At 40.0% G+C, this 11,837-nt stretch overlaps 1 protein-coding gene across 1 annotated transcript in view; it reads right to left on the minus strand.

Annotated features, from left to right (window-relative positions):
* Window positions 1-11,837, minus strand: part of LOC132702418 (uncharacterized) — a 52,822-nt gene that overhangs the window by 5,930 nt on the left and 35,055 nt on the right. Inside the window, exons 24-35 of the mRNA XM_060671010.1 lie at window positions 6,943-7,548; window positions 6,397-6,892; window positions 4,058-4,214; window positions 3,923-4,004; window positions 3,699-3,870; window positions 3,464-3,650; window positions 1,950-2,230; window positions 1,719-1,903; window positions 1,492-1,662; window positions 1,210-1,435; window positions 892-1,162; window positions 672-771 (exon numbers count right to left, since the gene is read on the minus strand). Coding sequence (XP_060526993.1) covers window positions 672-771; window positions 892-1,162; window positions 1,210-1,435; window positions 1,492-1,662; window positions 1,719-1,903; window positions 1,950-2,230; window positions 3,464-3,650; window positions 3,699-3,870; window positions 3,923-4,004; window positions 4,058-4,214; window positions 6,397-6,892; window positions 6,943-7,548 — 2,934 coding nt within the window. The remainder of the gene's footprint in view (window positions 1-671; window positions 772-891; window positions 1,163-1,209; window positions 1,436-1,491; window positions 1,663-1,718; window positions 1,904-1,949; window positions 2,231-3,463; window positions 3,651-3,698; window positions 3,871-3,922; window positions 4,005-4,057; window positions 4,215-6,396; window positions 6,893-6,942; window positions 7,549-11,837) is intronic.

The raw sequence follows: 11,837 nt of genomic DNA on the forward strand, positions 1-11,837 counted from the left end.
TAATACCCTCCGGTTACGTGGCGGTCAAACGTTTTAGCCCGGAACTGTACAGAAAAAAATATACTACCACTATAACCACTAGAAAATATGATGTTTACCTACGATTTGAAATAAAAGTCTATCTCTCTGAAAGAGGCATAAAACTAGGAAAGATTCCCATGTTATCTGTAAGGCTACCCCAATGTGAGGTTTTTCTAAGGAGTCCAGGAGTGGTATACAAATTTAAAATTTATCTCCAAGAACGTTAGAAAAAAAGTGGAAGACTAACACCAGAGAAAAACTAAAAGTTCTACTATTTATTTTCACACTACCCGTATTTGATGTCGTATTTGTTCTATTTTCTGCTCATACAACACATTACTGTATAATAATATACATAATACATTAAATTTCCAATAAATTTATTCCGCGTCTGTATACAGGAGGCAAACTGTTTTGGTTGAACCTTATTAGTCAAACACCAACAGAAACTGTTCGACAGGCACACAATAAATGGCATTTTCTGTACGCAGAAAATATAGAATAGACAAAAAAATTATCAAAATGTAAAAAACCCAACGTTAAAAAACATTTTTGGTTAGTTCTTTTTTCGTTAATCCGTAAATTTCGCTTTATATACGATTTGGGGAATAAAGAAGGTTCGAATACTTACCCCCCAGTCCTCGAATCACAGAATAAAACAAGTCACACTGAGCGGTTCATTTTTATTCGGCACCGAGCCCGTTTTATCTAATCTAATTGCGTTTGGTAATTTACACATTATAAACGTTACTGCGGGTATAAACGTTTGTTTATAATGTTACTCACGATTTTATAGAACAATCGACATTTCGCTCTGAGAAATTTCTTGTTACAATCTTCGAAAATAATTATGCGCTTGTCGTCCCTAACTCAGGGAGGAGATAATCGCGAACAAAACGATCACGATCGCAGAAGAGACGAGATCCGCCGCGGTCGATCCTTCTGGAGTCGTAGTCTGTGGAGGAGGGCTGGAGGGCGACGGCGACGTCGTGGAACTAGTCCCCCCCAGACCATAATACTCGTGAAGCTCGGTCCAATACTGAGCCAGCCACACCTGGTTGCTCTCTGCAGTCTCCAAAGCCTGATTGGCCGCTAGGAGTAGGTCCTCCGGGAGATTTCCCGTTTCGATAAAACGCCTCAGCTGAAAGAGGGGCTTGATATCGACACCGTGCGGCCACAAAAACTCACCTCCTCCAGCTGATTCTCGGTGGTAAACCTCTCCGCCAAGCCGGTGATCATGTTCCTGAGCGCGTTCAGGCTTTGGTAGCTGGAGGCGATCTGCTCGTGGTGGTCCCTCAAAAATTTAAACGCCACGTCGATGCCGACGTCGTTGCTCGAGTATACCGAGGTGAACACCGAGAGAGCGTCCTGAGGCCTTATGCCCGATGCGGGAGTGATAGACTTCTGCAAAAACCTGAAAAGTGAACGATCTCGCAGGTGGTGTGTTGCTTCCGATTTGACTTAGCTCACGCTTCGAGGATGGTTTCGTTCCTGGTGCACCCGAGGGTACTCAGAATCCTGACTTTCTCGCCGGCCAAGTCGGTGGACAGGTAGGTGTCCCAAAGGAGATCCCAGTCCTGCGGATCGACGCCGTAGCGCAGGCCGTTGCAGTAGATCACTGTTCTCAGGTTTTTCGGGGGGCTGAATACCAATTGCACACCCAACTTGTGAGTCACTTATTACTCAAATTTACTCACCTCTGCCTGTTGATTCTAAACTCGCCGAAACGCTCCAAAGCGTTGTTGACACACGCGGGCAATCCCATTCGGCACGCTGCCGTCAGCACTTCAACCTGCTTCAGCGTGTAAGCGTGATCCGACTCGTTTAACTGTGTGAACGGCACAGTCGCGTAGACGGCGTCCAACAGCTCTAGTACGTGATCCTAAAACACGAGTGTTATTTCGAGGAATCACAGAAACTCTCATTACCCTCATGGCATTTCCCAAATTGGACTCGTGTCCGACTCGTCTCAGCAGGAAACTGAATCCGTTAAGGGCCGGCATCCATGGATAGTGCGAGACGTCACTCCTCAGGAAGTCTATTATGGCGAACACCCTCGAGTAGTTGAGTTTGTTGATGCGGACGAGATTGAAGCTGTCGTCGACGATCTGAGCCCTGTTCAGTTCGTGGATGCCGCCGAAATCTGTAGAGTTCAACGCTGCGGCGATGTTCGTCCAGAGAGTGTCGTCGTAGTTTACCCGATAAAAACCTACAAAGAATCGCACCGCGAGTGTCACACTAAAGGCAATACCCTCCAAGCTCCATCACAAAACACGTCCTAAACACTCGGTCACCTTTTAAAGAAAAAATCCTAAATGCTAGTGTCACACCAATGACAACACATATTACCTCAATTACACTTAGTGACCTTTTCTAGAAAAAAAAAAGGAACCTTTATGCTAGTGTCACTCAAAGGACACCCATCAAGCTCATAATATGTACGATTACAAGATATAGACACGTTCTAAACCCATACGCACCCAGTTTCTTTTTAAAGAACAAGAAACTCGATGCGAGTGTCACACCAGATACAATACCCTACAAACATATATGACCTAATATATAGACAAGTTCCAAGTCCATTGGCATACAATCTTCGAACTTCCATGCGAGTGTCACACCAAGAGCAAAACTCGTCAAGCCCTCAATATTTCAAAATAAAGATGCGTTCTAAACCCATTCCCACGCAGTTTCTTTTTAAAGAACAAGAAGAGAGTGTCACACCGGAGACAATGCCTTAAAAATATATATGACCCAACATATAGACAAGTTCCAAGTCCATGCGCATACAATCTTCGTTTCATGAAAAACCTAACGGCAAGCCCTTATTCTACACCATTTCAAAATATAAGCAAGTTCTAAACCCATACGGACACAGTTTCCTTTTAAAGAAGAACTTCCATGCGAGCGTCTCACCAAGAGCAAAACTCGACAATCCCTCAGTATATACTATTTCAAAATATAGACGCGTTCTAAACCCATAAGCACGCAGTTTCTTTTTAAAGAACGAGAAACTCCATACGAGTGTCACACTAGAGACAATACCCTACAAATACATATGACTCAACATATAGACAAGTTCCAAGTCCATTCGCATACAAACTTCGTTTCATGAAAAACCTTAAAAGAACTTGTGTTACACACTAAAGACAATACACGGCAACCCCTTATTCTACACCATCTCAAAGTATGAACACGTTCTAAACCCATAGGCACACAGTCGCGTTTTAAAGAAGAACTTCCATGCGAGCGAACAAAACCCGACAAGCCCTCAATATATACGATTTCAAGATATGGACACGTTTTCAACCCACAAGCACACAGTCTCCTCCATGATATATAACTTTTTTTAAATTTAAATTAATTTGGTGGATCCGCTATCCCTTTTTAATCAGTTTTGGTGAATGCGCTAGTCATAATCATTTATCAGTTGTATTATTACCTGTAGCTTGGGTGTTGAGAATGATCCAGTTGGCACCGGCGGGCACGTCTATCTCGAGAAAACCGACGGTGTGCAGCCAATCCTTGGGTGCGGTATGGTTGAAAGCGCCCACATCATTTGAGAACGCGTAACTCACGGGTACGTACCAGCTTGACCGGTTATCGTGACCGGTCAGCAGGAACCGTTCCTGCAAACTTCATTTACAAAATGAAGATCCAAATGTCCGCCTACTCACCGGTTGAGACACCACTACGCTGTGGACCGCCCAGTTTACTTGCAGTAGCGGAAATCCCGGAGTTTTCACCCAGTTTGCCAGGATTTCGGATAGATTTCTGGGCAGGAGGGACGAGTCTACTTCTTCGTCGAGAGTGTTCCACAGGTCTTCGGGTACCGTGGTTCGGTATGCGCTGAAAAAATACAGTGAGCTACCACTGTGACTGTGCTTCAAAACAAAATTACTATTTCTGGAGGTATTTATGGAGGCCCCTCTTGAAATTGTCAGTGCCCATCACATGTTCCACCATGCGCAGCACGCTGCCACCTGGAGCAAAGCACGCGAGACGTCACGACGTCGGTAATAAAACGATTGCTCACCTTTGAGATAGGAGACTTGGGAAAAACGAGCCAAGATCTCCGCTTCTGATTCCGCTCCCGACTGGAGCGCCTGCGATGTCTCCAACGAGTCGGTCTCCAAGACCCGTTGCACCACCCTAGTGACGAATTGTTTGTCCAGTTCCCATTCGGGCAGTACCTACGGAACATGAAATTTGGAAAATAAATAAATATTGCATGGCCAAAAACTAATATCATAGATTTGAACGAAGAAATTGTATTTGCCATATATGAAACTTCTTATAATTCTTCTCCCTAAATTGTCATCATCATCATATCATATATTTTTCTCTCAATTTTGCAAATAAAATAAACCCCGTTCTTGATTTGTTTTATTTGCCATTAGTAGTTTCTCCATTATTTAGTTCTTTTTTTATTGACTTGAGATCAATTTTTAGTATTAAAATTACCATAAAAATAAGAAACGATTAAAACAGTTTTTTTGCCATGTTTCGTAGTCGCTCGAAGTCGTCGAACGTTTTTTAAACGCGAAATACTTACAATGCTTTAAAAATATTAACACAGACCACTAAAGTAGATCCCCTTCAATAAAGAAATTTTCTGAAGAATTCAAAATTATTTAATATAGAAGCGTTGCATTTAAAATAAGAAAGTCCACGAAAATATAAACGTCCTGTATATAAAATAATATTTTCTTTTAATAAAACTTCTGGATTCCTCCTGCGTCGATTTTTGTTGAGTTGAACTAGCTAACGTTTTGTCAATCATCCTGTTGGCTTCTTCAGAGCTCGACTGAAACTGGCTCGCATTTTACTCTGTACCTGCTTTTATATTGTTTTGGGGGGGGGGGGCGGAGCTAAGCGAGGGGATAAACACCGTCTCGGATGACTGATTCCCCATATTGGTGACAGATAGAGACCTGAGTTGGGGTTAAGATTGTGAATTTTGAGTATAAGGAAGGACAACAGTGGCAAGTGTGGCATTGTTTTCGATTTCATTGCTATTGGAAGGTTGTGGTGAAGTGTATTTTGTGATAAAACGCTTAATATCTTTAATGTGGAAATTATTAGAGAGAAGAGCAGAGGTAAGGTGTTTTAATTCTGGGCTTAATGACTCAGGCGGAAATAATCGATGATTTTTGGGCCGGATGGTCTGTGTGAGTACGTTTTCTGTAAACCAAATGACTCAATGTTAGGTCTGATTTTCTATTGATAAGAATATCTAAGAATGGGAGTGTGAGAGTGTATAGAGTTTAAATGTCTAAGAAAATCTACTAGGGATTCCTGATCATAAGGACAAATAACAAAAGTATCATCGACGTAGCGTTTCCAAAATTTGTGTCAAGAGATTTCTTCTCAAAGGCTTCCTTGACCTTTATAAGAAAAAGTATGTTCCAGACAAGAATTTTTCAATTAAGGTGAGACGGTTTGGTTCCAGATTCTCGGATTTTATTACTTTATATATATTATATATAACCAAAAATATCTTGTTTATCTAATGTAATGCTTTTTATTTATTCAATGAAGTGAAAGGAATTAGGTACGAGGCTGTCAGTTTTCGCTGTAAAGGGTTTTAATAAGGAAGCTAGATATTTTGCTAGAGAATATGTTGGAGTACCAATGGGTCTGACAATAGGTTGAATGGGTAATCCTGGTTTGTGAAAGACGTAGAAGTTTACAGTCATGAGGGGTGACAGATTTTTTGACGGAGTGTGATAGAGAAGAAGCCATAATGATAGATTTAAGGATGCGTTTCCAGAGATGACGTAAGATCTTTTTTAAGTTGACTGTATGATCCGTCTGTGAGAATATCTTGAATCTTTTCCTGATATTCATTTGTGTTCATGACCACCGTCGCATTTCCTTTTAGGATTACGATGTCGGTATTAGATTTTAGAGATTTTAGGGTGTCAAATCGAATTTCATTAGCTGTTTCAGATGGTAGTTTGTGTGAAACTAGATTTTCAAAGAATTTTTATAAGTGGACGAGGTTTTGACATGATGGGTTATTTTAAGAAAATTGGGGATGACGTTATGGCCTCTAAACATAACAGAAAGATCAGTTTCAGTCGGCGATCTTCTAACTTGATGTCCTCTCCATAAAGGCTTGTTAACTTTTCAAAGAAATTTCCACAGGCTACTGCAATACTTCTTATAGTTCGACTCAACAAAAACCGACGCAGGAGGAATCCAGAAGTTTTATAAAAAGCATTACAGCAGCCTGTGGAAGTTCCTATGAGAAAATAATAATAAAATATTTTCGAAGTGTAAATTAACCTAAACTATTTTTGTATCTAGCTTCTTTTACAGATTCTGTTCTCTTAAAAAATATCTAACAATCGTCAAAAATTGATTGCTCACATCGTGAGTGGTGAAAAACTCGAAATACGTGGCGAAGCCTTCGTTGAGGAACAGCTCGGACCACCAGTTGCAGGTGACCAGGTTTCCAAACCACTGGTGGCCGAATTCGTGGGAGATCACGGTAGCTATGTTCTGTAAGTCGGCGTTCGTCGATTCCAGAGGGTCCCACAGGAGCAGCGCCTCCCTATAAGTAACAAGACCCCAGTTCTCCATGGCACCGGCAGCGAAGTCCGGTATGGCGATCTGATCCATCTTTGGGAACCCCATGAGGCTGTAGTTGTAGTCGGTGAACGAGTTCAGGCTTCTCAGCAGGGGCGGTCCTATGTCTACGGAGAAGGTCCTATCTTCGACGGTGTCGTTGGTCGAGCATATACGGTACGGTACCAGTCCACCTTCCACGTTCTCGCCGGATGTGCAGGTAAAGTCGGACACCACGATGGCCACCAGGTAAGTCGACATCGGGGGCGTGGTGTCGAATTTGACGGTCACCGAAGAACTACAAGGTTTGGATAAACATTTCTGCTGGTGGTGGGGATATACGAATACCCGGTATGACCGACGATGTCGTCGACGGGGGCCACGGTGCCCGGGGTGTTGGCCAAAGCCGTCACGTTGTTCGGGTGGGTGATCCAAATTTCGAAAGTTGCTTTGAAGGCGGGCTCGTCGAAACAGGGGAACGCCCTCCTCGCGAACGTGGGCTGAAATTGAGTGGTCGCCAGGTACCTAGTGACGTTGTCCGCCACGTAGCTGCTCTTGTAGAACCCGTACATATCGGCAGTACTCAACCTGCTGGTGAATTCGATGTACAGCTCGTAGGTGTAAGCGGGATCCAACGTAAAAGGTGGTTGTATCCAGAGGATGTCGGATGTGGCGTTTCTAGTGTAATCGGTGACGTCTGTACCCGAAACGCTAATGAGGGTGACATTAATGAAATCGTAACTAGCATGCAACCCGATCTGGCTCGTAAGCTCGGTGGTGTTGAATTTTATAATGACGATGCCCGAGTATTGGTGGTATGTAGACGTGAAAGCCTCATCGCTCAAGTTGAGGTGCAGGTCGTAGTGGAACGGTACCACGTTGTTTGGAAGCCTGTACGCGCAGGCGCCCCAAGCGACGAATAACAAGGCCAGCCATGAACGTGACATTTTCAAACTGCAATGGAAAATTTTGCATTGTAAGGGTAGGCCATTGTTTTGCCTTTACTTTATCGGAGTGTTTTATATTGGTTCGCCGATATAATCCGTCGATAACATTTATTTCGCATTAAAGTATGATTTATTGTTCGACTCAATTGCGGTCGATTGTTAAATAACGGCGGTATAGACTGTTTTGAATTATTTAATCCGTTTTAACTAATCGTTACGACGTATCATCTCTTTATGAGTAACGGTGTATCACATTTGAAATGCAATGCGTCTTCTGCAAAAATTGCGGTTGTTATAATATTCTAATTAATTTTTTTAAATCACTTACTTCTCTGACTATTATTATGCAACGTCAGATATTCAGATGTGGACTCCAATCTTGGTCCATTGCTTTTTATTTTGTTTTTTAATGATTTGATTGTTTTAGTTCAAGAATACTTTTATCAGCTGATTCCCTAAAACTTTATGCTATATACAGAAAATATGTGATTGGACTGTTCGAAGTAAATTACATCTCAATATTGCTTTCGAAAAATCGTCGTAGTGTGTAGCGCGTATTTTAAAGAAGCCGCTTCGGGACTTCTTGCCCTATAGGGACGCATTGTTTTGCGGAGCACCATGAAAGTTTCGCAAAATCGATATTATTTTATTGTGCATACACCCTATATAAAGTGTCTTTCACCTCTGGTCAAACTTAAAACTTACGGCAAACTTGGGCAGATATTAAAATTTGTACTGGTAATTGTGATTTCGAATTATATTTTTTCAAATATCTCGCGAACCCTGTATGACAGATGATAAACGAAATTGTCTTTCAACGCAGTTGATGATACTCTTCAAATAAATGTATCGCTTTTTTTAGAGTTTTTCATTTATTGCAAAAAGTTTACCAAAATAAACGGAAATTTTTAGGAGATTTTTTGTACACCCTCTATATAATTCAAACAATGTTCGAATTAGATGTTACAGCCCTGGATCTCACACTCACACTCACACTCACACTCACACACACACACACATGGATTTTTCCAATAAAGTAAATGGTTTTCGAGAATCAAGTTGTTTAGATTAGGTAAGAATTTTAAATACACTGTCTGTCTATCCAAGCTATATTTTGATGTAAAGCCAATTCAATTCTGAATTGCAATCTTCTAGTTATGGTAAATTTTCACTAGAAGAGGAACCCAATTTTCATTTTCTTTTTGAGAATACCGGCCACACCCTGTACATTTTTGAAAATTATCAAGAACAAAAGTTTATAGCGCTGGGTTTGGCCGACCTTTTGGTATAAGATATCTTTCGATAGCGTAAATCGTATTTGAGAAATGATTTTTTTCTTAGACCCATGCAAACGCGGCAAAAAAAAAGTTTTTTTTTTGACTGTGTGTCTGATTCGATCTGTACCAAACTCAGTCCCATAGAAGTAACCGTTGCCGAGATATGAGTAGAATTTAAATTTAGTCATATATAATATACTCAGTTATCTTTCAGAGCACATAGAAATAATTTACCAGATTTATCATAAGAGGTTATAGGGATTTTTTAACATTGTATACATCATTTGTCAGGGTTATACTTGAATATTGTTCTTTTATATGGAGTCCCTCTCATGATATTCATAATTATAACATTGAAAAGATCTAAAAAAGATGCTAAGGTACTTTTATTACCGCGAAATTGGTCCATACGAAATGTCCCCGAATTGTTAAATCAAATTAACATTCACGATCCGGTGCATATGATATGCAAATTTCATGAATTTTCAAGAAGGCAATACTGTACTAATTATAATATTTCACCATTTATTGTTATATAAAAATTATTATGATAATGTTTAAATGTTAAGAAGTTTTTTTAAGTGTTTTTCCTACCAGACAGCATTTAATAACGTTTAGTTGTTCAGTAATGTTAGTAACAGAATATCTTTCACTCGTCTAATTATGTTAGAACTTAACATTTCTGCCTTTTCTCCCTATTTCTAATTTCTGCGACTCTTCGGTCGAGCTATTAATGTTATTTTTTAGGCTTAGTTGCCTTCTCCAGCAACTTCCCTTGCAAGGAAGCCGCTCGTTGTCTTTTCTATGTATTCTTGTATTTGCTCTGGCACGTATAATTTGTAATTTGGAATAATAAACATTATAATAACTGTTATTTTTCAATACTTTCAATGTTGCCGATACTAGCGACCACAATGAGTAGTGCTTTCGATAGATAATTTAATTACTCACCTCGACTTAGCAGCGTCGCACCAAAGTGGTAGAAATTGCGTCAAAGATAATATTTATAACGTATTATCTTATCAAACGGGTACCATTTCTTGCGGTTAAGCCATTTATAACGACCTTAATCGATCATCCTTATTGATTGTTATTTTAATAAGCATTTTTTCGGTGTCGATTATGATTAGTTCAGTTTTATACCACATTACACGAACTACAATATATTTGTTCTATAATTTTTTTTTCGCCGACGCCTTAAAAGTGGCTCAAATTACCGTGCGCCAAATAAAACGACTCTCTGCAAGATTTAAAATATTATAATTTTGGTTGATACAGGGTGTCCCAAAAGTGCTCCCCACCCCCCGACATCAATTTTGTTATTTTAAATGGAAAATTCTATATATTTCCACATTTTTGGAATCCTCGGTTAAAATAAAGGTGATTTTCTTAAGAAATTGCTCTCCCGGTTTTTTATAGTTCAGGCAAAAATTGAGGTGTTTTTTCATACTTTGATTGAGACAATATATTGAAAATATATTACGGTATCACCATATTTATTTATTTTTTACTTATTTTTTCCTGTTTTTTTTTTGTTTTATAGATTTATTTATTCAAATTTATTACCTTGTTTAGTTAGCCTATAAACTTGAATTATTTATTTTTGTTATTAGGTATTTTCAATCAAGCTAGATAATTAACTACTAAATGTTTGTTTAAATATGAATTCTGAAGCTTTATTAAATCTGTTAAAGTGTGCAGTATAGAGTCAATTATTTTCAAAAGTTCTGCTTATTAATGGACACCCTGCAATGTTAGCAATAGGCTTTACAAGGGGTGTTTTTTTTCAATATATAGAACCTTAAGTTGTAATAAAACAACGACGGATTATTTGATTGACATGAATTTTATTTATCCCAAAGATAATCTTGTGGCATTACATTTTAAATATGATTTCTGGCATATGACCGCCACGGCTGGCGCGGATGTAGTCCAATCTGAACGTCCAATTTTCGATGACTTTTTCCAACATTTGTGGCCGTATATCGGCAACAACACGGCGAATGTTGTCTTCCAAATGGTCAAGCGTTTGTGGCTTATCCGCATAGACCAATGACTTTAAATAGTCCCACAGAAAGTAGTCTACCGGTGTTAAGTCAATTGGAGGTCAATTCACAGGTCCAAAACGTGAAATTCGGCGGTCACCAAACGCGTCTTTCAATAAATCGATTGTGGCACGAGCTGTGTGACATGTTGCGCCGTCTTGTTGAAACCACATCTCCTGGACATCATGGTTATTCAATTCAGAGTTAGTAATCATAGCTCTATACCGATCACCATTGACTGTAACGTTCTGGACATCATCGTTTTTGAAGAAGTACGGACCAATGATTCCACCAGCCCATAAAGCGCACCAAACAGTCAGTTTTTCTGGATGTCACGGTGTTTTGACGTACACTTGAGGATCAGCTTCGCTCCAAATGCGGCAGTTTTGTTTTGTTGACGTAGCCATTCAGTCAGAAGTGCGCTTCATCGTTAAACAAAATTCGCTTATGAAAATCGGGAACAACGGCAATCTCGTTTTGGGCCCGTTCGACGAATCTACGCCTTACTTGATGATCGTTTGGCTTCAATTCTTGCACGAGTTGAATTTTGTAAGCACGTAAACCAAGATCCTTCCGCAAAATCTTCCATAAAGTGGATGGACACAGATCCAATTCCTGTGCTCGATCGCGGATGGACTCATTCGGGTCTTCCTTAATGCTACGCTCTACATCAGCAATAGCTTCTTCTGTACGCACCGTACGGCGTCTCTGGGGATGCGAGCTATCAGTAAGAGTAAACGTGGTGCGAAAAAGTTCCATGGTTAATTGAATTAACTGCTCTGATAGACGATTTTGTCGACGATAAAATGGACGTAGTGCGCGATACGTATTCCGCACAGAAACATTATTATCGAGATAAAATTGCACTATTTGCAAGCATTGTTCAGGCGTGAGTCTATTCATGATGAATTGCCAAACCAAACTGAGAATAAATCACTTAACAGCTGTTTAATCGGTCGCCATCTTGGACAGTA

Source organism: Cylas formicarius, unplaced genomic scaffold, assembly GCF_029955315.1.
Source record: "Cylas formicarius isolate icCylForm1 unplaced genomic scaffold, icCylForm1.1 PGA_scaffold_5__7_contigs__length_24384050, whole genome shotgun sequence".
NCBI classification, from domain to species: Eukaryota; Metazoa; Arthropoda; class Insecta; order Coleoptera; family Brentidae; genus Cylas; species Cylas formicarius.